This window comes from Saccopteryx bilineata, chromosome 2, assembly GCF_036850765.1.
Source record: "Saccopteryx bilineata isolate mSacBil1 chromosome 2, mSacBil1_pri_phased_curated, whole genome shotgun sequence".
Classification (NCBI taxonomy): domain Eukaryota; kingdom Metazoa; phylum Chordata; class Mammalia; order Chiroptera; family Emballonuridae; genus Saccopteryx; species Saccopteryx bilineata.
Genome location: NC_089491.1, coordinates 232,962,707 through 232,988,434, shown reverse-complemented (window position 1 = coordinate 232,988,434; position 25,728 = coordinate 232,962,707). Strand labels below are relative to the sequence as shown.

At 42.7% G+C, this 25,728-nt stretch overlaps 1 protein-coding gene across 4 annotated transcripts in view; it reads right to left on the bottom strand.

Moving 5' to 3' along the window:
- The window catches only part of GRIK1 (glutamate ionotropic receptor kainate type subunit 1), a 332,731-nt gene that overhangs the window by 15,578 nt on the left and 291,425 nt on the right, over positions 1-25,728 (bottom strand). For all 4 annotated transcript variants that reach the window (XM_066259567.1, XM_066259565.1, XM_066259569.1 and 1 more), the window contains 4 exons: positions 21,971-22,089; positions 17,464-17,681; positions 6,207-6,432; positions 1,309-1,559 (listed from right to left, as the gene is read on the bottom strand). In XM_066259567.1, coding sequence (XP_066115664.1) covers positions 1,309-1,559; positions 6,207-6,432; positions 17,464-17,681; positions 21,971-22,089 — 814 coding nt within the window. The remainder of the gene's footprint in view (positions 1-1,308; positions 1,560-6,206; positions 6,433-17,463; positions 17,682-21,970; positions 22,090-25,728) is intronic.

Sequence of the window (25,728 nt, the reverse complement as noted above, 5' to 3'; positions counted from 1 at the left end):
AAGCAACAATGAGTGTTCAATGAAAATTCAAATTAAATGAGGCTGGCAGTTATGAGAAGCACATTAAGCATAACACATAAGCAAGCTTTTATTTGTCAAATTAGTTGCATAAACAAGACACCTTATGAGCAAATCAGAAGTTAAAACCAAATAGGTCAGTCCATTCTTCCTTTTAATTAACGACCGTTTCTCTAACAAGGTCTAAGAAAGGGGACTTAATTGTTTTGTGACCTGGGAAAAAGTTCATGATTAAACCAGGTGATAATCAATCATCCCGCCTTTGGGAGCTTAGGGGGAGCTTTCTCCTAAAGGGAGTGAGGCTCTTGCAAGATTAGTAATCAGAAATGGCCGCATAATCGTCAGGGCCCAATGCCAAATGAAGATGTGAAGCCCCTTCTTTAAAAATTATTAGGGGATTTTAAGACAGGGACAGCTGAGCTTTAAGCTAGCCCTGTTATTAACAGCTCATATCCCAAAATTTTAACAATATCTTTAATTTAATGGGGGCCCAATGCACTGCAACAGCCCTGAGTTTGTCTCGTGTTTACGCTGGTGTGTTCATGGAGTAATTATCTTTCATCACAATCCTTATTCAGAAGCATGTATGCTCCTATACGATTTCCATCAAAAATAAAAACCAATAGGCAAAAGTGGTCGACTGTTAGAATCAACCACAGCCTAAATACAGTTTTGAAAAATAGTTTCCAATATATTTTATTGTCATTTTGGGTTCTTTATTGGATTCCTGGCCAAAAAAAATAATAATAACAATAATAATAATCGGTGAATTGTCTTTTATCATCATACCTTGATAGAGGTAAAAGCTCCGTTTCAGAATACTATATTTCTATCTTTATATAAATTGCTTTGCGTTAGTGCATGGGCTCAGCACATCCACTTACGGGATGGGACTATCTCTCTGGAAGACTTTTTAATATATTTTCCAGTTTTGGATTCATGTGTTCCTTGCTCTACCCAGGGTTTCTACCCAAAGAGCAAATACCGGTAACTATTGAAGAAATTAACGAACTCTGGGTTTCCGCACTGTCATTCCCAATAGCACAGCCGGCACGTCATGTACAAGGTGCTGCTTTTGTCTGCTCATTAATAAGTGATGGGGCTGAAAACTCAGCAGCACCTGAAGGGGATTCAATAGCTTTTTGCTCTTAATTCAGAAAATGGCTCATCTGAGCACCTCGTTCGATAGACCATCACAAATAAAGGGCAAGTGCCCTTAAAAAATATCCCCAAACTTGAGACAGAAAATACAAACTAAACACCACCCGGTCCGAGAGACAGAGGACTCACCTGCTCAGCGTCGCTGTTCTTCCGTGACTTGTATATAAACTCCCCGATGGCCACAAACACAGAGAGGACCAGCCCGGCAGCCAGGACGATGAAGATGCCCCCAATGTTCTCCACACCCAGCGCGCTGGCCTCCTTGCCGTCCTCCTCGGGGCACCCATTTCCTCGCCACCACTTCTCCTTCATCATGTGCAGCTTGCCCTCCTCCTGCAACTGCAGGATGGCGATGGTGATCTTGTCCCGGTACGGGGAGCCTGCAGGGGGTTCCCCGAGAGATGTGAGGGAGAGGCATCATCCTAGCAGTATCAACTCTATGGCTCTTGGGAAACCCTGACCCACAGACTCATGGCAAAGGGCACGAAACTTCAGTTCCAGATTCTGAGGGCTCTAGATGATTGGAAAGGGGGAGCTGACATGTTGAGATGAACTCTGGACCTGACCGTCTGCTCCTTGTAAATAAGGAAATTCTGGGATATAACTCAGATTCTGGTGAGTCTTTCGCAAACCTTTTCCCACACAAGGGGACTTCATCGTTTATGGTCTGTGGTTTTCAGGTTTTCACTTGTCTAATATTGTGACATCCTGGCTGGATAGCTGCCAGGGTCACCTCCTCATCCTCCTAGGGACCAGTGGAGACTTCCCAGCCTCCTGCACAGATGCGACCCATGGCTAGTCACTGGGAGCTAAAGTGAAATGTGACGATGTCCAGTCCTGTCTCACAATCCTCCCAACATGATCCTCTACTCTCTCCCTCTCTCCAAATATGCAGCCAGAAGATAAGGAGTTCACGTCCGTACAAACAGCAGAACCACCAATTGAAAGGTGCTTGGGTCCCAGGATGATGGCACGAAGCAGGGTCTCTCTTTCAGTCCACATGGAACCATGATAAGGTCAAGAACTAAATGTTTACTCTGCAAGCCACTGAGAAACTGCAGATGGAGCTTCCAGCAACTCATCTGTATTGACTAATGCACCTATTAATATACTAGTAAGAGTAGGTTTTGATTAATCCAAAGGTCCTACAAAATTGAGTTGTTTGGAAAATTTTCAAGGACTTTATTGATGTTACTTACATTATATCTTCAAGTAATGTCATGGAACTTTTAATTACATTGGGTGAGAAAGCACTGACCTTTGCCTATAGCCATGGCTTACCCATTACTGGATTCCCATGTGAATTAAAAGGGAGAGGTAAACAGATGGTAAAATGCATTTCTCCTTGGATGCTAAAAATCTTTTGTTCATATTTCTTCTACTCAGCAGGAGACTCACTCTTTCTGTTTGCAAACATTAAAGTTCTTCTTGTTAGAAACAGAAACACACGCGCGCGCGCACACACACACACACACACACACATACACACAAGCTGATAGAAAAAGGTGGCATCTTAGAACCAGAAGAAATCTTAGGGCTCATGTAGTTCAGTTGGCTAATTTTAGAATTGAAGAAATTTAGTGCGTGAAACTCACTGTTATTGGCAGAGCCAAGAAATCATCTCAATTCTTTTTACTTTTTTCCACAAAAGCTCCTTCTCCCGCCTGCTGTGTGTGCCCATCCCAAACCTCTGCATATGTGGCTCACATTCTAGGCAGCGTTTAAGATGGAAAAGTGGAGGGTTAACATTTTGGCATTTGTTTGTTTGTTTTCGTTTTTCATCCCAGGCTCCCTAAAGTCATTGTCAGTACTCAAAACCAAGTTTAAAAGAAGAGCAAAATGTTTTGGAGTTAGATCGTGGCTTGTCAATTTAGGGTATGGATTTTTGGTGAGAAAAATGGGTCTTAAGAGCCAAATTAAAAGATATTGACTGCTTGCTTAACCGTCCACAGAATAATGGTTAGTGCCAAAATTAGCACTATTAAACATACCCTGGGCATCTGAGCAAGTAGTGTACATGAAAGTGCTTTGAAGAGGATAAGAATGATTCTTACAGTGGTTGCCACAACAGTAATCACAGCAGGACACAGTGGGCACCCAATAAAGGCCGACTGACCTCCCCTCTGTATTCAAGCTACACAACACCAAGAACATTTCAGATGGGCAGGGATACAATCTCTGTTTCAAGTTGCCTCTAAGGGTGGTAATTTCCGGTCTCCTGGTAACCTGTTTAAGCCTAACCTGCTGTCATTCTGTTAATGTTTTATCTCAAGTCCCTTAGGAGGCACGTTTCCAGGGCATCTGTCCTGAGAGTCTTTAGGAAGCAAGTCTTTCATTTTGTGTTGTGACTGTGCTGATCTGTCCAATCTCTGATTATTTGCAAGAGTCTGGAGCCTTACGGAACTTAATCGGGGCAGAAGCTAGTGTGAGCAGATAATTTTTTATACCTAAATATATTTCAACTTCAATCCTCAACTTCAATCCTCGTTGTTGTTGTTATTGCCTAAAGGAACGGTGTGACATTGGACGTGATTTATGACAAATCACTTGAAAAAAATGTGCATATCTATACATAGATTGTCCTGAATACCAACTGATATTTCTTAAACAGGCGATCCATCATAGGAAAAAATATCTACCAAATTTATCCAACAGCTATATTCCCCATAGATGTATTCTCTATGAGGTCTGCCATCTGTTCCAATTGTCCCTTCATTGTTTCTGGTTTAAAAGCATGACAGTTTTGCAGCCACTATAAAAAATTCCTGGAGTGTATTTCTTTTCATCTGGGGGGTGGAGGTATGGGGAAGAAAGACCTTTCTACTTTGGAACATGTGTGTCCAAGTGTCTACTTTGGAACATGAGGTCGACCGACAGCAAGACTGAACGGCACCATTCAGATCTCTCCCTATTATGTTATATGAGATAGAGTATTTCCCACCAGAGGGTCAGTCTCACCCACGTCAATTCAAAGTAATTTTCAAAGTGTTGTATTAATTCAGGGGTGTTGCTTCCCCAGCCAGAAAAATAAAATAGCGTCAGTGTTATAGTCCATTCAGCAGAAGAAATGCCCATTAAAAACCTCACATTAAAGGGTAAACATTCTCAGAAGGAGAGATACATGTTGTTATTATCTACCATTATTACCAGACAGAAAATTTTGTGGGCAAAGAGGGATGCAGACAGTGGTGGAGGTGGAATTATGGGCAGAAGATGGAATCATGAAAGTGAAGAGATGAAGTTTTCAACTTTGTAATCTAGTCTACAGAGAGTTCTGCTGAGAACCTACCGTTGCTCCGCTAAGAAGATGCACAGTATGTTACCATCAATCCTAAGGTCTTGATTTTGAGAAGATTCATGCAAAGACACTCATTCCTGGTGTCTTGTCTGACTTATTGCCCATTTAACTAAAATCAGCAGTAATGGGGTTTCAAAAGAGAGCATCCGTCTGGCTCCCCTCCCCCCTTCTTCTAAAACGAGGTGTCAAAGCTTAATCAAGGGGATAGAACATTGGTTTTCAAGTAAAAAAGAGACATGGTATTCTTTTACTTAGTGTCTAAAAATCCCAGTACCCCCTACAATCATGATGACTGAGTTATAGGAGAGCTTACCACTTGGGGAGAAAACACACACTTCGTTAGCAGTATTGGCCCAATCATTCAGCAGGAAACTTATTTAGAGGATATATGTGATAACAACAACAGTAATAAAATTTATTTTCCCATAGCATATATTTCAAACACCAGATGGATAGCAGGGAGTCAAATGGGATGAGTATTCATGGTAGAAGGTGAGGAAAGTTGACCTTTATCTGGTTAATTAAGTTGATATTGATCAAAAGTTGAATATGAGATACTTAGTCTTTTTATTTCAATGAATTTGTTGCTAAATTAAAATATCAGAACAATTCACCTAAAATCTGATTTTTTTTTCTGTTCATGAAAAGTAGACTATCTAACAAACTTGTGCTCAAATCCCACAGGTACCATTTATTGCCCCTTACATGAATCACGTGGTGGCTAATTCTCCCTGTTGGCTGCTATTCCCCATTGCCTCCTCAAGCAAACAGGTTTCATTCAACGATGATATTTTTGGTCTCTGTAGGCATCTGAGTTGTGATCTCTGTCTAATGTTGAGGGTTGAACAGAACACTTCCTTTCCAATGACAAAAGTAACACAAAGAAACTGAGTTGACCTCGGTTCCTTAATTATCTTTCTTGACTGTTCCTGAGATTTCTGCTAATGGGATTAGCCCAGTGGCAAAGGCGGCCCTGGTCCTCTCCTCTGAAATGCTTATCACAAAGTTGCCAACGGCTCCCTTGGGAAGGGAGGACTGCACCATACAAGAACCTCATACAATACAGTTTTGTATAGAGAGAATCATAATTATCCCTTGAATACCGAATACAGTCCTACATGTCAGCCACACAAGAAAACCTCACTGTAGGGGTCTGTATGCCTCTAGGGCAGTCACGCCCCCAGGGAGAGTGACAAGACCATGTCCAGGAGCAGGGATATTTGCAGGTTTAGATTGCTACCACTGATTGAATCTAGCATATGGCCTGAGCAAATTATAACCTAACCCTTTCTCTTTTCCTTTTATGCATACAGCTTTGTTCTTACATCTATTGACACAGAAACCTAGACCTTCCTGCTTTTATCATCTATTTGCATAATTTTATTTTAATATATTTTAAGGCAGAGAAAACATACAAGCATGTACAGGTACTGAAGAAGACTAATTAGAAGATATTCTTTTTAAGGTATTTGGGGTAAAATAATAAAATCTGTTATCTAGTGGTAGAACTTGAAGAATAGTGAAGTAAAAGTTTATTAGGTTAAATATCTGGGAACTTGTCCTTTTAAACACGTCTCTGATCTATACGGGCATTTCCCTTGGTTATTAGTCCACTCATGTCTTTGCAGACCCTCTAGGAAGGTGGGCAGATATCTCTGAGTCCGTCCCCTTCTACAGTTCACAGTGACGTTGCCATTCTCGGCCATGGCTAATGCCTTCCCTTTCTTACCTATTGGTGTTCCCACGCCGTAACCTTTGGAGTCAATGAGGTTGCCGATCTGCGTGAGGTTGCAGTTCCTCTGCGTCACGTATTCGATGCTGGTGGACTCCATGAGCAGTGCGTAGTCCGTGGTAAGCACGCGCTGGATACCCTCGTCACTGTTTCTCACCAGGGCCGTCTGCTGCCGGCTGCTCATGAATGCCCACATTTTCTCGTAGGTGGAAATCTTGGACTTCTGCAGGGACAGAAAGCACACCCGTCAGCAGAAGTCCATGGACTGTTTTCAGTCCATGCTGAAAACATGTCTCCCAAAGCCATTCAAGTCCCAGTGGTTCAAATAGCCCAGGGAAGAGACTCCATCTTCAGGTGGGAACCCAATATTCATGGTCCTGGGACTGTGGTAGAGAAGAACCCAGTTTGCTGCAGGAAGATGCTCGAAGTCACTGAGCCGGCTACTGAGAAAAAGAAGATTGTGCCTGATTGGTGAGACTTTGGCTCTAGGTCCTTTTGTTGACTTCAGTTAGGGAAGGGAGAACATGTTATCAATAAAAGCATTTGCCTAATGAACTGTGTGGTTTCAGCCGGTAAACATCTGATGATGCAGAAGTTATAATAAAGAGCCACTTATCCAAGTGTGGGGAGGTCAGCCTGTCTCTTGGCACATCTGGGAAAATTATTTCCTGTCAGGAAACGACTTTAAGGGAAAATTGTTTTCTTAGATGTGTGAAACTTTAAAGTTGTCAAAGACATTAGAAATGGGCTCATTCATACTGCTGTTTTTACAGAGGACAGAATTTTTGGTACGGAAGGTTTGAGGACTTCATGAAAGTGACAAAACTAGTTCATATCAGAGCCAATACTGTGCCCAGGACCCCTGATGTCTCTTTCAATGCTCTTGTGCTGCAGTGTGCTCACTTTGGATAGGTGGATGTCCATATTGTCAAAAGTTTTCAAAGAATCCTCTCATGGACTCATGTTAATGCAAACCTTGGAGTCAGTCTCCACATAAAAAAAAATTCTATGAATATCTAATTTTCTACCATATTTAAATTTTATGAATAAAAGAATGTTGTAACTACTCAGAAAACTAAAGTTCTTGTTTATGGAAGTTGAGGACAAAACAAAGGAAATGATCATTCATGGTAAACAAAGTATAAGAGGTCCTTTTAGGCCACCAGGAATTGAAGGACATGGAAGGGTGTGAAAAGTTTGAAGTAGAAACCCACATGCCTGCTGTTTGCCCATCAGGTGTGGATCTTAGATCACCTGCTCTGAAGAACTGTTTTTTGTTTGTTTGTTTGTTTTTTGTATTTTTCTGAAGCTGGAAACAGGGAGAGACAGTCAGACAGACTCCTGCATGCGCCCGACCGGGATCCACCCGGGATCCACCCGGCACGCCCACCAGGGGCGATGCTCTGCCCACCAGGGGGCGATGCTCTGCCCCTCCGGGGCGTCGCTCTGCCGCGACCAGAGCCACTCTAGCGCCTGGGGCAGAGGCCAAGGAGCCATCCCCAGCGCCCGGGCCATCTTTGCTCCAATGGAGCCTTGGCTGCGGAAGGGGAAGAGAGAGACAGAGAGGAAGGGGGGGGGAGTGGAGAAGCAAATGGGCGCTTCTCCTATGTGCCCTGGCCGGGAATTGAACCCAGGTCCCCCGCACGCCAGGCCGATGCTCTACCGCTGAGCCAACTGGCCAGGGCAAGAACTGTCTGTTTTTTCAGTCCGTGGCTGACCCCATCTGTGGTCCTATTGCATGTGACCAATTCCAAGTCAAGATGTGACTTACCCTGTGAATCCTGACAGCACTCAACGTCATCTACGCTCAGGATGTGTTCACTGACCATGTACTTGGTGCCTTCACAGTACCCAAGGGCTATAAAACAACGTCTACACATTCACGTTCAGTGTCTCCTGATCTCATCACAGCTTCTAACACAGGTCAGCATGTTCATCATACCACACATTTTGAGTAGCACCATTTAATGGAACCTTTAATTCAACCACATTTACTGCTTCCTCCTCAGAGTAGAGGGCTGTCTGGGCTGCACTCCTGAGGTGCTGGGGGAGACCTGGCACAGACTCTTTTGAAGCATTGAGGGCAGAACTTTTTCTTGGCAAGAAAACTATCTCTTAGGGGAGGACTAGGTCAAGTCAAAGGTACAGGAGACATTTAAATTCCTTTGACCTTCTCCTGCTGTTCTTGCTCCCACTGAATAATGGTAAGTAAACACCCTCTGCTTTCATTTAATGTCCTTTCCTCATGCACAAGGCTTGCTGTTGTGGGGCTCCACAGCATTCCACGTGGAGATCCATAGACCACTGGAGAAGCCAGAACTTCAGGTCGACAGGAGGCACAGAACGCAGCCAAGGAAGAACCTTCCTAACAGTCAGGTGACGTGACCCACAGAGGTCACGCTGGCTGGTAGAGGAGCTGATACAGCATGGGGGTCTCTGTGTTCCTTTCTCCTGAGTCCTGTCAACTTCACACCATCTCCCATAATGTTTATTTTTTTGTTAGGTTAGAAAGTACTGTTTTGGAAGTAGTTAAATGAGATTTATTTCTTCTTAAACAGTCTCCATTTTTAAGACACAAATCTTAGAGATTCCTTTTTTTTTAATTCAGTGAGAGGAGGGGAGGCAGAGAGACAAACTCCTGCATGCACCCAAACTGGGGTCCACCTGGCAAGCCCACTAGGGGGTGATGCTCTGCCCATCTGGGGCCTTTGCTCTGTTGCTCATCAACTGAGCTATTTCAGTGCCTGAGGTGAAATCATGGAGCCATCCTCAGTGCCTTGCTCCAATTGAGCTATGGCTGAAAGAGAGGAAGAGATAGAGAGAAGGGGGAAAGGGAGGGCTGGAGAAACAGATGGGCACTTCTCCTGTGTGCCCTGACTGGGAATTGAACCCCGGATTTCCACTGCCGGGCCGATGCTCTACTGCTGAGCAAACCAGCCTGAATCAGGGAGTCTTAAAAATAGGAGCATATTTCATGGAAAATTATCATCAGTGTGAAAAGACCAAGCCAACTGTTGGAATGGCAGTCTGGAAATTTTTTCACTTCTAAATCTTCTGACGTGTCAGCTTGCTAAATCACTCTAAATAATACACATTTATAAAACAAAAACAATGATTGCCTCTTATTTCAGGGAATATGTCAAGGGTTAATTAGAATATTTGTAAAGTACTCTGGGCTCCTTAGCCAAAGTCACTAAAACTGAAAAGGCCTCATTTATTAAATCTGAAATCATCCAGTATATTTTGTTTTTTAATCCCGGAAGGGCCTCCGGGTGAGAGCAACTCATTTGTCTGCTTAAAGCTGATTATGTAGCTATTCTGATGCTGATGAAAGGTTGTTGGCAGAGAAGCAGCATTTTTCCATCTAGAGTCTGTTATGGGGAAGGGTCACCATACCACCATCTGACGAGATTGTCACTTATTTCTCTTTTGCCTGTAATGCACACAAGTCCCATACTCTCCGGGAGGCAATTTGCAATGTGTTTTTGTGGAAACATTTATAACCATCAGCACATGCCAAGTTTACTGCGTGCCAGTCATGCTTCTGAACACTTCGCTGATATTAATTCATTTGTTCTTCAAACTGATCATGTGAGAAAGATCCCGTTACTACAACCTGGAGAAATGGTGCTGCCAGGATCTGATCCTGAGAGGGAATCAGCTGCGTGTCTTCATATGCAGGACACCAAGCTCCTGGCTGGGTTAAGGTTAAGGGTTCCATGGGATGAGCACATCTTCTAAAGAAATAATTTCAGGAAGAAGCCATGGCGTCTTCTAGCACAGGCAGAGCTGTTGCGATTCTTACGGTCATCACAACGGATGGGATGTATAATCCTATTATTCAGTAGAATGAATAACTACACAATTCTGCTTCAGACCAATATGCCTGAAGATTTTATATGTAGATCCTTGTTTGTATATATTTGTTTTTGCATCTCCCATAATCCCATACTCATTCATGCACACAGGGGAAATTGCTAATCTTTAATCTTCGCTATCTTAATGAAAGTGATCTTATAAATGTGGTAAATATATGCATTTAGAACAGATGAAATACCAAAAAGTTACATTTTTAAATCTCCAATATACTTTTACTTTAAGTGAGTCTGATTTAAGAAAATGTAAAAAAAAAAAAAAAATCAACCAAATAAATGCAAATCAGTTCTGTAGAAATCCAAACTTATAAAATAGATCTATCAGAGGTGAACAGTTGTCTTAAAAATAGCCATTTCTTCTAACCCATGATTAATATATTATTTCATTAAATAATAATAATTTCTTTTTTTAAGATTTGATTTATTCATTTGGGGGGGGGGGAGGAGCAGGAAGAATCAACTTCCATATGTGCCTTGACCAGGCAAGCCCAGGGTTTTGAACCAGCGACCTCAAAGTCCCAGGTTGATGATTTATCCACTGCACTACTGCAGGTCAGGCAATAATAATTTCTTATAGTGTTTTAAAATTTTATTCAGTATATAATAATCACTCTGAAGGAAAACTATCTGAAGAAAGCGACTATAGTGCAATAAGGGGCCTCTCTCTTTCAAAGGTATATAATATAATCACTGCAGTTGATTATGCTCTGATCTTGAATTGATGGAAAGTTATGACATTTTTCAGAATCTCCAAGGTTTTAAAAATTCATGGGTTCCCTTTAAAAAATTTCCTCAGTGGGATCTAAACACCTTTGCCGAGACATTTTTTGTGCTTTTCTCCTGGGTAGTGTTAAAGATTGGTTCATTGCAGGCAATTCACCTGGCTTTGAGAAAGGTTAACGTTCACTGACCTAATGGATTTTTCCCTAAACGAATACATTTCTCACCTCCAGGGACTTCACATTTTGGACACCAATGGTAAATTAGCTGGATTTTTAAAACACGAGCTACTACATCTTATATGAGGAGTGCCCTCTTATGCAGAAAAGTGTGAGAAATATCTTTCCTTCTATGCTTCCTTAAATGACTATTGCTGTCTGAACCTCCCTGCCTCCCATGATGGCTCACTGCCTCAGTCCCTCTGGTGCAGTGCCTGGTGACTTTCCTGAAATGCCTTTCGTGTGGATGAGGACACCTGACCGCTTTATGGAAGATTATAAAGTTTAGAGCGTCCCTTATTCCCACAGCTGATCCAAGTCCCTAGACCGTGAAAGCCAGAAATGACAAGTCTGTTGTGACTTTTTAAACCCATTTTATCCAAGTCATTTTAGACTGAATCATGATCTAATCTGTGTAATCCTCTGACTTGGGCCTGAGAGGGGGGAGTGATTTGCTACAAAGCGAGCTCCTCCTGAGAAGTATTTCTCCCTCAACTGTTTCATAGCCAGTGAGGCTCCCAGGACACACCAGCCACTTCTGTCTGTGCGCACGCACAGACACACACACACACACACACACACACACACACACACACACACACACACACACACATGTTCCACACAACACTGATCCATGGGTCTGCATGTAGTTACCCAAAATTTATACCTTCCCCTCCCGGGCAGTGCCAACCTCAAATACTTGTCTTGTTAGAGGTCCTGGAACAAAGTAGAAATCAAGCTGAGTTAAGTTCAAGTGCCTCCATCTGCTTCTTAGCTGACGTCTAAGGCCAGCATCACCCTCTGGTGCTGACCAACCTACCACCAGCTGGTGGTTCTTCTGAAAATATATAATGTGCACACATGGGAAGGGTCTTCAAGGGCTGAGGTCTTTGCCTGGCCTGGCCTCTGAAGGTCTTTCCCATCATGGGCACTTTTGTCCAGGGGTCGCTGACCGTAAGGGAAGCTAAACAAAGACCAAACTGAGTCTTTTACGTACAGAGGGATTGGAAAAATAGGATGGATAGCTATGGATATGGGTTGGACGCTAATGGGGAATGCTGTTGGTGATAATTAAAATAATATCTCAATTTTTTTGTTGTTTACAATTTGCCGTGTAGTGCTGTAAGCACGTTACTGCTCATAAGTCACTTAATCTTTAAAATAAGCTAATGAGTTACCTACGATCCTCAATTTATAGACAGGGAAATTGAGGCACAGAGAGTTTAAATAAATTGCCAAGGTCCATAGCTAATAAGCAGTTGAGTCTGAATTTGAACCCAAGATGTCTGGGTACAGAACATGGAGTCTAAGACTCTTCCCTGCAAATGTTGATTAGTATTCCAGCATTTCATGTTAGTCTGCTATCCTCCATCTCTGAACAATGGACTGAAACCATTGTTCTGCCTGCAGGACATTTGCAAGGGGCAGTAAGAAGTCTTTTCTTTCAGACCTCAAATGGTTCTCAGACCTTTTCATGACCGTCTTTTCCTTATATCGCCAAAAAAACAATTGTGATATGTCACTGTGAGACCAAAGTTTGGACTATTTCATTCATCCCAAAAGGCAATTAATGGAATTACAAGGAGAAAGAAGGAGATTTTTGTATATTCCCTACTTTCTATGACAGATGGAGAAGACTAGTATCTTAGTGCTTCATTATAAAAGGAAAAGTTGTAGTTGGATGTCATAGCTATCAATTATGAGGGGAATAAAGCAGGAAATGGGTCATGTAGGCCTTCGGAAAGGACGGTGCACAATCCAACTTGTGTGCTTAGAACCTGACCATAAACTGGCCGCTCTCAGTTCTTCTTGAAGTGTGGTGGTCGTCTCAGGAGGTTGGAGGACAGGGAACACCATTGCTGGTCAGGTGTGAAATGGTGTTAGAGATCAGTCAGTCACTAGCAGATGGCTGAGTAACCCATAGAGTTCATATCATGTTATTAATTAGTGTCATCCCAGGTAGGAAAATAGAAGAAAGATTGTTGAAAAGTTTTCTGAAATGCAGTCTTCTTATGTTCTGAATTATTAATATGCTGACTCATACAAAGGACTTGGAAAATTTCCTAAAACAGTTCTTCAGACCATTGTTAAAATACTCTGCTTCTCTTCAAACTTGTCCTTCCTGCTAATCAGCCTGAGGGTGACTGACACCCTTTACCAAATAGGTATTAGATTATCCATGGTCCTTAAGACTTTAAGTCTCAGAGTGTTGGTGACCTTGAGAAAAATTTCTTGATTAATAAGCCTCATTCACTGAGTGACATTGGTCATGAAACTTAGAGTTGTTCTTTTTTTTTAGAACATCAGCTAGAATCTTGATTTTCTATCCAGTACCTTGTGGATATGTGTGAACCTGAGTTTATTATGACTTAGTCCCAGTTCTCTTGTGTACATATGACCCCTGATGGTCAGTGTGTTATCCCATATTCAAATGACCAGTGAAGGGAACTACTGCGGCCTCCTTGTTTTAGACTCTGTATAGCCTCACCTGAATTCACAGTGTGAAACCTCATCTGAGCTATTTTTTTAAAAAAACAAAATTTTGTTTTTATTTTATGTTGAAAATCAAATATCTCAAATCTGAACTCTAAGGGCACATGGTATGCAAGAATAGTAAATTCTATCAAGAGAAGTCAATGGCTTGACCAGGTGGTGGCACAGTGGATAGAGCGAAGGACTGGGATGCGGAAGACCCAGGTTTGAAACCTCAAGGTCGCTGGCTTGAGTGCAGGCTCATCTGTATTGAGCAAGTCTCACCAGCTTGAGCCCTAGGTCACTGGATTGAGCAAGGAAGGGGTCTTTTGGTCTGCGGTAGCCCCTTGGTCAATGCACATATGAGAAAACAATTAATGAACAGCTAAGGTGCCGCAACAAAGAATTGATGCTTTTCATCTCTCTCCCTTCCTGTCTGTCTCTCTCTCTGTCTCTGTCACAAAAAAAAAACAACAAAAAACAAAAAAAAAACCAATGAATTTTGATTGGAATTTTAGTGAGCGTTTTCTGGTCACAACCTTCACTAAAAGCATCTCAGAGGCCAGTGTGAGGGATTAGTGATTTTATTTATGGATTTTGGTAATGTCTACAGTCCTCTCCACTTTGTAACTGACTATTTCTATTTTTTAAAACTGTCAAACAATGTAGAATCAACTTGAAAGTGAAGAGACAAGTTTCTGCCCAAAGGAGACACACACACACACACAGAGTTTTTTCTGGGAACAAAAGCACTTTGTTACACTGTGTGTGATGAAAAAATGCCTCTTGTTAGATGTTATCTTGCACTCACATGGAGATGGGACCCATCTGGCTCCAAGGAGGAGAAATGATCCAGGTTGGATTAGGCAGGTGTAGCTTTTCTTATTCATTTAGCAGCTCAAGAGGGGAGATTGTCATTGACTCAGGGAGAATGGGAGAGGGAGGTAAAATGTTCGCGTGGAGCCAGGTCAGGACGTCCTTGTGACTGATGGCTGTCACCCAGGGACAGGGGGTGGAAGTCCCTGGAACGGTTACTGTCCTCCTGGCATGATCCAGTGTACAAACCCTGAGTATGTCCCCTCTGAAGCTTCCTGACAGCTCACCTCCCTTGAGGGGAAAGCTAAATCGGATTTAGTTCTTGTTCTTTTTTTTTGCAAATAAATTCCTTCTTGATAAATAGGGTTGCTGGGCTAAAAGCTAACTTGTAAACAGAGGAAGTTGGCAATGGTGTCTCTTGAGTCATGGATCTTTGTACCCCCCAACTACAGTCTTAATGTGTGCCCCCCCAATTCAGATATTAAAAGTCTAACTCCCAAAGATGGGGGTATCAGGTGGTCAGGCCACGGGAGGTGCTTATGTCATGAGAGTGGAGCCTTTGTGAATGGAATTAGTGCCCTTAGGACAGAGGCTGCAGAGAGGTCTCTGGCACCTACCACACGTGACACGGGAAAGGCCCTCACCCAATCGTGCTGGCACCCTGATCTTGGACTTCCAGCCTCCAGACCGCGAGAAAGAAATGTATGTTGTTATAAGTCACCAGTCTGCGGCTTTCTGTTATAGCAGCCTGAACGGACAAGGGCACCTCCCCATTTCCCTCCCTTCCTCCCCCCTCCCTCTCCCCCCCTCTTTCCCTACCTCCCGTCCTCCCTCCTCTGATGGAGTTCCAAATCTGGATTAATTAGTGCATTTTTTCATTTACTGAAAACATATTGTCTGTGTGGCTACTATGTGCCAGGCTCTGTTTTAGGATTCTGGGAATGGCATGGCCAAAAAAACAGACCAATTCTCTGCCTTCCTGGAGCCTACCTGCTGGAACTCTGAGAAGTATGACTGAACTCTGGCTCTTCCATGACTAGTTCTGTAAATTTCAGGCAAGTTCATTTGCTGAGCGGTGCCTCATTTTCCTCATCACACAACGTTAGTACTTATCTCACCGGGCCTTTACGAGAACAAAACGAGATAACGTGTGCACAACGTCTAGAAGCAGAGGTGACCATGAATGAGTGTGAGACGCCCGTGCTGCTGTTCTCACCATCACTGTGGTTCCTGTCTTCATGTTCATCTTCCTGAGATGCCTGTGGCCTTGTTTCCTGGCAACCTGAGAGTACCAGGGAACAAGCAGGAGCCCGCTCTGAAAATGCCTAGTGCACTTCACATGGTCACCCAGGCCATGCTCACAAAGGCACATGAGCAGACACAAACCAGAGTGAGACTGGGGTGCTAGGTGATTCATGGGTCATTGGTGGTTTTCACAAAGGGCAGCCCTTCCCTCTTCTGTGTCTGCACCTAGTAGAAGGTGGTAACATCTTCTCTGCTCCACCTGCCCATGTCCTGATACGTTAGAACTTCTGATGTTACTGAAAGAGCTGAGACATTTCAGATATTTTTCAGGCATAACCAATTCTACTTTGGCAGCGTCCCTCCATCCTATATGCCTTGTGGGGTGGCGACTTTCCTGTTCCTGATGCATGTCATGATGAATCACTAGCTTGGGAGTATCTGTCTCTCTTCACACTGTTGATTTTAGACAACCCAAGCTTTCAGAAGCTTGGAGAGCCATATAGTCCATGACACTGGTCCTTAAAACAACTCTTATCCAAGGAAGAAACCACCACACTTCACATTCATTCAATCTATGGACATATTTCTTAAAACTAAAACAAACAAACAAACAAAATGTTTACAGATCATCTTTGTAACATGACGAAATGCAAATCCTAACTTTTTACATTACTCTGCTTTTAATAAACCTCTGAGTATAGTTCACTCTTAAAGTAGGTTGTTATTAATAATTCTTAAACCAAATTTACTGCACAGATGATGCCTGTTTTGGAGAATTAATACTGTTATACAAAGAAAATGGTCACTTTTTCTTACCCTTAGTTTTTGTTTCTAAATTAATATTCTTCAAAAGTCTTTTTCCACTCAATCCTGGGGTGATAACTTCATTTTTGCTACTTTGGGTGTGAAACTTTCACAAAGCTGTACAGTTTATTTTGATTACACCTGCTGTTTTCATTTCTTTTCCCCTACATTTACATCTTAAAGAAGGTTCTAGCCTGTCATGGACCAAGTGTTTGACTTTGAACAGATAATTTAGGCTTTGTTCTCTTTGTAAGTAAACCAAAGGGCTGAACTTGGTTATTGCTAAGATGTTTTGCTGTCTTTAAACCTTCCTGGATCTATGAAAAATCAATCCCTCCCCCCCAGGGAGCTATAGGATCTGAAATTTAATAAAAAAGTAAAAAGGCTTATTTCCACAAGCAAGGCAGAAACCTGTTTCATTAAAGAGACTCGAACAATGAAATGCACTGGACAATGAAACTATATGGACTCAAAGGTGATTCTCCTTTGGTGCCTCTAAGGCACGCAGGCTACTGGGAAGCTTTGGGTCTCACTGGGAGCTCTGTCCCAGGTGCAGATACAACGTCAGACTGGAGTCTCTCGAAATTATTTTGGTTTTAATTCTCTAAATAAATTCCCTTATCAACCCATTTTACTGTCACCTGTTTCTATCTCATCAAATACAGAGCAGAAAGAAAGAAAAAAACCAAAAAACGATGATATTCCAGTATTCTGGGTGTCAGAATTTCAGATTAAGGAATCCTTATTTTTGTAGGTTTCATGCCTGAGTGATTAATTATTGGGTGGTGAGGCTTTATCCAGAAAACAATACTCCTTTTGTTTCTGCAAGGAAGGCAAGAGAGGGTATCACAGATGCTGAGATGCTGCTCTGTGGGTCTGGGTGTGTTAATCTGGTGGTCAAGGGACCAAAAAAATTGCTTTATGCTGACTACTGAGGGCATGTGGTTTCCTGGTCATAGAGTTATGTCATTAAAAATTTATTCACTTCCCCCCCTCCCTCCCAAATTGCCCAACATCTTTTGTTTTTTGGGGAGACTCTTTTAGTGCGCATTTTCCTCCCCCCAGCATGAGATGACCACTGCCGACACATTGTCAGTTTCTTACCTTGAAGAAGGTCATCGTTGACCCATCTCTGACCGCCCCGTACTCTATCTTGGTCTGCTTTGCCAGGTCATCCGCGGAATCGATGGGGGACTCCATCCTCTCCACGGTCAGGAAGGCGGCCAGGTTGGCCGTGTAGGATGAAATGATGATGAGAGTGAAAAACCACCATATCCCTCCAACTATCCTGGTCGATAGAGCTTTGGGCATCAGCTCTGAGCCTGTGGTGGTATCATCAGAGTGAGAGTGTTAAGCAGGGTCAGGAGACAGGGAATGCATAATTTGAACTAGTCTACGGAGAGAATGCATTTTTTGTGGCATAAAAATTAGAACTCCATCAAGGACTCTGCTCTCTGTGTACAGGTAAAATTGATGCATTTTTTTTAAAGAATATTAAGCAAAATTTCAATGATCTCTTATCACTAATTCCTTCTGCTGCTTAAAGTGTAATTTATTGACATTGGATGGCATTAAGTGGGCTAAAACCTGAGATGATCTATGTCTAAAATTGATAGAATTAATTTTGTTACTTTGTTTTGAGTTTGTTTGCTTGTTTTGGTTGAAAAGTCAACTCCAGGCTTCTGTCTTTTTATGACAGTCTAGTGTACATCTTACTGTGTGAAATAAAATGTTCTAGGTCTCTATACAACTATGAAAGCTTTGAAATGCTAATGCATCTCTATTTAAGGTTAAAGAATGTGAGAACCTTTCAAAAGATTAACATATCGTGCCATTTATCTTGTATACTTTAATAAAACACAGGAATTTTACAAATCAAATAAGATGCTGTCAGACTTCAGAGTAGATGAATCATTTTTTTATTGTCTTATGTTATTTTTAGAGACGGCATTATTTTTTTCTAATGTAGATTCTTATTTAAATGAAAAGAATATATTCAATGACAAGCATAAATTTATCCTTAAATTAAGTACTATTTCTTAATTATACTTAAAGATAGGCTGTTTCTCGGTGAAAGTGGTCCTTCCTGGCAAAAATGTACATTTTTTAGACTACTTTTTATTTTATTTTTTGTTTATTTTTAATTTTGAAAAATTACTGAGTTTAGAGAGAGAAAAAGAGAGAGAGAGAGAGAGAGAAACATTGATTTGTTGTTACACTTATGTATGCACTCATTGGTTGAGTCTGGTATGTCCCTGACCTGGGACAGAACCTGTCATGTTGATAAATTGGGACAACGTTCTTGTCAAGTGAGCTACCTGGCCAAGGCTAAAAACATACTATGTAGAGTCATCAGATGATTTCTGATTATTAGTAAAAGAGAACACAGAGGCACTTAATGTGTATACCAAAAAGCCTTTCTCCCTAAAAGACAGGCTGTGTGGACCAAGCTTACTTACAAAGGGGAGAGGCGTCTATGAGAATTCTCTAGCTCAAAGCACTTGGTCAGGCTGAGCTATGGGAACTTTCCATACACCCAGCAGGAGAATTAGAGGAGCAGGAGGATAGATGTAGAGCTTACTCCATTTACACCAGCTCATAGGTGAATACTGGCTTGTCTGTTTGTATAATACTCGCCAATGCTCCTGTACTTAGCACTTGCTCCATGAACTTGGGCATACAGCAGTGTATGGGACCACTGGAAACACCCGAAGTTTAAGAATTCAAAGGGTTAAAGGACAGCAGGTGAAATATCAAATTTGAAGAACTCTTTCACTATTCTAATCACGTGTTTCAAAGTTCTGTAGTTCATGGTTTCAGAGAGAGAAGAAAACTGGAGTTCAGCCATCGACAAATAAATGAGTTTGTGCTCCAGTTTAATTTATAAATGGACACACGTATTGCTCACAAAATCAAAACCAGCTCAAGGCTCTTGATAAGCCGATCAAGGTTGACAGAGGCTTTGAATTAACGGATATCTTCTCATGCTATTAGTGATTGACGTTCTTTATTCCCTTTAATGAAGTGAATGGCTTCACTGCTTTTTATGTTTCCTTTGTTTTATTTTGTTTGAATTTGGTTGTGTAATATCACATGGATTTATAATAGTTTCCATTAAGTTGCCTCCCAGGATTTAGTAGAATGGTTTGTTGCTGTTGTTTTAATCTTGAGGTTTAATGGGATTTATGTGCCTGTGGGTATGTGTGTGTTTACTGCCCAAGGTTGTTTCATATCTTTGTACTTAATTGATTTCGCAGCCTTGTGGCAGTGTGATATTATTTTAGCTCTTTAGTTGGTTATCATTAAAAAACCATTTATTTCACAAAATAGCCATGGGAAATAAGTAGTAGAGTTAATAGATACGTTTTCTTAGCTTATGGGTATAGATTTTCCTGCTGTAAATTCATCTTTATGTTATTTGGATGTATTTATTAAAAGATAAGGTTTTAGGTTTATTACTTGTATAAGTATGCATTCTATGACAGTGAAACTGGACAGACATATGGATCACTGTTGACATGTAATAAAAATAATGAAAGTTCACATCTATCACACTTAAAATACATATTATATGTTTGGGCAAAGTTGTGTTGGAAATTAAAAAATAATTAGTAGGAAATCACTCAGATTACATTTTAAACCCTTGGTGGATGGTATGAATGACACTTCTCGACATTTCATGGTGTTTTTTAACTTTCACAGGTCTCAATGTTCATGGTGATACTGAGCGGTATCTTCCCTCAGGTAGAGATGAATCTAAGTTCAGAGCTCGAGAGGATGGAGGTATGGGAACAACAGAAAGCAGGTAGAACAGCACTAGAAAATACTTGGGGTGAGAGACAATACTTGCTGAGGTCTCTTTAGTGCCGATTACGGCAGACATGACAGCCAATCCCGGTCCAGACTTTGCTCGCGCTCTGCGGGAAAGAGAGAGTCGGATCATCACAGTAACAGAAGAACTAAGCAAGATGGTTTCCAATTGAGCACAGGGACAGGCTTCTGCCAACAGACAGCGTGCAACAGTGACCACAGCAGTGAGCTGCCTGGTCTCAGGCCACACGCTGAGGACAGGCGGGCTGGAAGCCACGGGTACCACCGGTCTATCCACAGCAGTATTGGTGTCACCTGATAAGTGTTTTTCGGCTTCTTGAAGAACAAGCAGAGTCTGGTTGGGGCTGACTGTCATGTACCCAAGGTAGTGGTGACTGGTGGACACTGCATCCCATGGTTTGCTGTGGGTGATGGTAAACTCCACACAGGAAGAACAGGAAGGAGGGGTGTCAGGGGCGGGACATAGACATGACAGGCAGTCAGGTCATATGCACCTGTGAGGACCTGCTGCTGCTCTGTGAAATTCAGGTCTGTTCTTTCCTCTTCCAATGGCACAGGAGACAGCGCCAGGGAAGGAGGGGTCCCTGCACCCTTGGACAGCAACTGCTCACGAGATAAAAGCTCTATCACGCAAAGACACTGGTAGAGCAGTGCATGGCTTCTCCTGAGGTTTCCTGCAGGATTTACAGTTCTGTGCTTTGCTCTAAATTCGTGTCAGTGGCTTCTGGGAAGTCAGGCACTGTGCCTGTACCCGTCTAGCGGCATTTGCATGAGCTATGCTGAACTGCACGATGAGACAGTTTACCCGCTGAACTCCCTTGTTGGGTATTTCCACATTGGAGATGCGTGTTCTGTCTCTCTCTAGTTTGTAGACACAGAAGGTAAACATTTCAAGTAGTATAGCAGCCCCCTCACGAGACACCCTGGGGCTCCCTTCCACCCCAAGCCACAAACATGGTTAATATAGATCCCAGTGGACTTTTCCTTTGCCAGTTTATTTTGCCACTTATTGTCAAATCAGATATTCCAAGCAGACCTGCAGCCTCTGTGACTTATGATTCCCTTAGATTAATGCGTCTAATCTGGGGAAGTATTTTCTACACCATGCGCCTGAGATCAAAGCTGAAGAAACCACAAAAAGAGCTAGGTTTCTTCCCAAGGTTAAAATAACTCAATCCTCCTTCCCCAACCAAATCAAAATCCCCCCAAATGATCAAAATATGTAAAAATCTATTGCATTTCTGTTATTGGGAGTTTTATTTCCCCAACCTCTCCAGTTTACTGTTGCAATGATTACCAGGTGAGGGAGCTTGTACAAGTGACCTGGAAGCTAGGATGAATTCCAGTAGGGTTTAGGGGAGTGGTAATGAGGTGACAATTTTAGGAGGAAAGTAAGTCAATTTAATTTTCAAAGGATTTCAGTCCCACTCCTTTCAAACCTCTGGCTTGCAGAGTTATGGTTTGAAGGGAGAAGGCTGATGCCCCCACCTACACAGATGTGTAAACGATTTCTCAGGTTGTTTGTTTTTTAACTTCCTGCTAGGAAAATTTGTACTCAGAGATGCTTGATAGAAGGTTTATTCCAGATACGCAGCAAGGAAGTTTCATGTAGGCGACATTTTGTCTTTGCTATTTTTATCCCTGTCTTAGGAAGTCAGGTTCTGGGGTTTTAAAAGCCCTGAGACAGGTGTGGAGCTTAGCCCTGCCCGCGGTGGAGTGTACCAGCACAAAGCTGTCGGCAGATCGTGGGATGCGTGTGACGGACCGGGCCGCCGCATACCTTGCTGCACGAGAGCTCCAACTCCGAACCAGAAACTGTTTAATAAAGTGAAATTGTTTTCCACCACGTCTGAGTCAGGGTTGCACGGGTGGGGGTTATACCACTCGTAGGGTGTGAACCTGCAGTAGTCAACAGAGACAGCCTGTCAACGTCAGATGAACACACGCAGTGCCCGCGACCCCTGCCGCACGATGCAGAAAACCCAGCAATGAACGGAGAAAGTGTCACATCAAAGCAGGGGGCAATACCTGTGAACTTAACAGCTATGGGGGCCAAAGTACAAAGGAGCCTTTAGCCAACACCTTTACCAAACATCTTATTCTTAGGACCTCAGATCTCTGTCTACTGAATTCTTCTGAGTTTTGATCCATTTTCATTTTACTGAACAACTATATATGGACAGCAAAGAAAGGTCCACTCATCCCAGGAATTTAACCTGTGAGGCAGCCATGCCCCCAGCACATGCTGGTGGCACTGGCTCTAATGCCGAGACACTGTGTGGGGGGCATACAAGAACCAGGGGTGACCTGCTTTCAAGGGGCCTTGGTGGATGGAAGCTCAAAAGGAAACTGTCTGGTCTGGTGAGTTTATAATGCATCAACGGAGCTGAAAGGTGAAAAAAAGTGGTGAACAAAAAGAAGGTCTGGATTTTGGAATGCATTAAGTATTTGGGGGATATTTCATGCAAAAACAAAAATCACAACTCTTCAATGAAGAGACAAAGTTTAAACTCAGAAGTCTCCCCACCCAGCAGGGGGGTCCATTAGTGCTGACCCCCCAGCATGTCCCGCTGGGCAGCTTTGGCTGCACAATTCCTTCTGCATTTGTTTTTAATTGAATTGTTTCCAGAACGATGCCAATCTTCATTGGGAAGTCGACCCCGTACATGTCGCTTCATCCCTCTAGCATTGGTTTCTTGATTTGTATACCTGAAGGAGAACCCCAGATATTTCTGAAGTGTGTTAGAATGAAAATCCGGGGGAACTTCATAGGTTTTTGGATTTTTCTCTGCTTTCTATACCTCTGACTTCTATAGCCCAGAGAAGTCTCTGCTCTGTGGTTATTATTAGTATTATTATTTGGGTTATCTTGCCAAAGGACACTTGTTTTTTCAGAGAGGCATTAGCAGAGGCTGCACAAGGTGGTCTAGAAATGATTTAACATGCAGTTGTTCTGAGTAGGGGAAGTTCAGCCACAGGACACTGCATCCCTGCAACGCCAGCAGGAGTGCCGGAGTAACGTTGACATGCTATCAGGCCATGGGGGACATATGGGGTGCTTGGCAGCCCAGGCACACCCCGCAGGTTGGGCCACCTGGGATGAGCCAGGAATAACCAAAGGTGTGGACCTCACACCAGGAATGGGCCAGACGGTTTTCTTAGGAAAAAGCCCCCGGAGTCCCTAAGCCCTGAACTCTTTCTGGAAGGCACGATGTTTTCTCATCAAGTCTTGGGGGGGCAAGGTGCAGCCTCACAGCTTACCCACTGTAACGGCATCTGACTCTCCCCGTGCGCTCCACAGCTGCAGAGCCCACCATGAGGCTCTGTGACGTCTAATCAACAGTGCCGTGCCCATAAATTTTAATTACTGCTTCAGCAATACAATTAAGTTTTGCATTTATGCCTCTTATAACCAGACCATTTGGCTGAGCCGAAGGAATGAATACCAATGTTAATGAACCTACTAATTAAAGCAGGATGCAGAGTAGAGATGCTGTTACTTAAACAATACCATTGCTACTTATACAATGACTTAAAAATATTAATTGCAATAAATTAGGAGGCTCGTGCATTCAAAGGAAGGAACTTTTCTAAGCAGACCGTAACACCTGGCAGCCCCTTCCCCTGACAGCTTGGCACTCTCCCCACAGAAGCTCGGATCATTGAGCTCACCACAACCCTCTTTGAATGCGAGTTCTAACTTGGTCTCGTTTCAGTATTTTATACTTTGCAGTTATAAGAGAACAATTAATCTATTTTTTCAAAGGCACAAAGGACGACCGTCTAAACAGTGCTGTGAGTCCACCTGCTCTGCAGAGATATGTTCGGTCCTTTCTTTCCAGAGTTCTGAGGAGCTCAGGGCATGCGTGGACAGGGGGATAGTAAATGACGCTATGTCTCTAAGACATGGGCTTTTCAGAATGGGGCAGACCTCCCTGTGGCCGGGGTGTAGATGGTTCAGCTTGAAATTTCTGATGCCTGCTTGATGAGTGTCAGTCTTAGACCATCTTGGGAGAAAGGTTAACATATGACCTTCACCAGTGAAATTTGGAAGCTGCTATCCCCAACTGATGCTGGTCTTTAGTACGACAGAGAAAGGGACAGATGTACTTAGAACCTGTGTCAAAACTTGCTTATCAAAGAGTAGCCTTCTGTTGAAATAGAAAGGTTCATTTTTCCAGGGTTAAGTTGGATAGAAGATATAAAATGATGGTCACACACTGAGGCTCTGCAGTTGAAGGACTCTTCTGATAGCTGAGAATGGACATCGAGCATTGCCCGGGATGAAAACGTGCATTCATCTTCCAAAGGAGAAAGCTCGAATTGACCTCCTAACAGAAGTTCTGGGTTTGTGTCATGACCTTAGCACTACAGTGGTTTTATTTTTTTTAATTTTTTTATTTTTTTACCAGATACCAACTTAAAAAATGTGGATTTTTAAGAAAGCAAACATATCTCGAAATATAAGCAGACATTACGTCTAGTCTTAGTCTGTTTAAATTGTATGTGCAGGATAGACACAATCTCTTAGGTTCAATATTTTTTCAAAAAAAAATGTGAGAAAATGTCAACCACAAAACAAAAACCACTGGTGTGCATACCTGCAACAAGTCAGAAATTTTTATAGTTTTCTCTTGTTTGCACCATTGATGTTTAACTTCATGAATTCAGTTCAGCTCCACAAATGACTTTTAAGCATCTGTCTAGCGAGTGCCTCTGCCTAAATGCAGCGGCGGGCTTTCTTTTTCCTCTTTCAAAGGACATAAAAGAATGTACTTCAAAACACAAAGTCAAAAGCCTCTCTAGAGAGAAAGGCGATTATAATATTAACTTTTTTCTTTTCTACGTCTCTAAGCTTTGAATACAAACCACTTAGGGTGGTCACAGAAAGCCATTGTTTGTCTGAGCTCCTTGGTGCAGAGCAACCAAGTTGACAGTCTCAGCTATGAGGGTGGGGAGTACACATGAATTGGCGATTGCATTCAACCAGGCATGGCCTCTAAAATCTATTTAGCGCCTCCGTGAAGCGAAGCAGGAGTGGAGCGAGGGGCGGAGTGAATGCAGCTGAGAGGAGGTGGCAGGGGCCGAGCACTGTGCACTGTGGGGGCCGTCAGTGCTCCACCGCAGGCTGTTTCTCAGTCTGCATTCTAGGCAGATGCCTCCACTCCCCCACCAGTGGAGAGGGGGACAGTGATAAGTGGCGACAAGGAGAGTATAATAAACAAAGGCGAGCTGGTGTATACATGGCACAGTCGGGGAGCAGAACGACTAAGTGGGTGGTATTGATCTGGGGTGGGGGGAGGCTGCTTCCTTAACAGGAATGAAGTCAGAAAATGTTGGCATCTATTTCACCAGGTGCAGGTTACAGGGAAACAGACACAACGAGGAGGGAAAAACTGCTAAATGTTACTCTAGTTTGATGTATTCTGATGACAAAAATAAGGCAATTGAAAGGCACAGTTGGGGTCAAGTGTGAAAGGGACCCCTTGACCTCTACATGTGTGAGAACTTTGGGTGCTGACATGATTCCTCCCACTG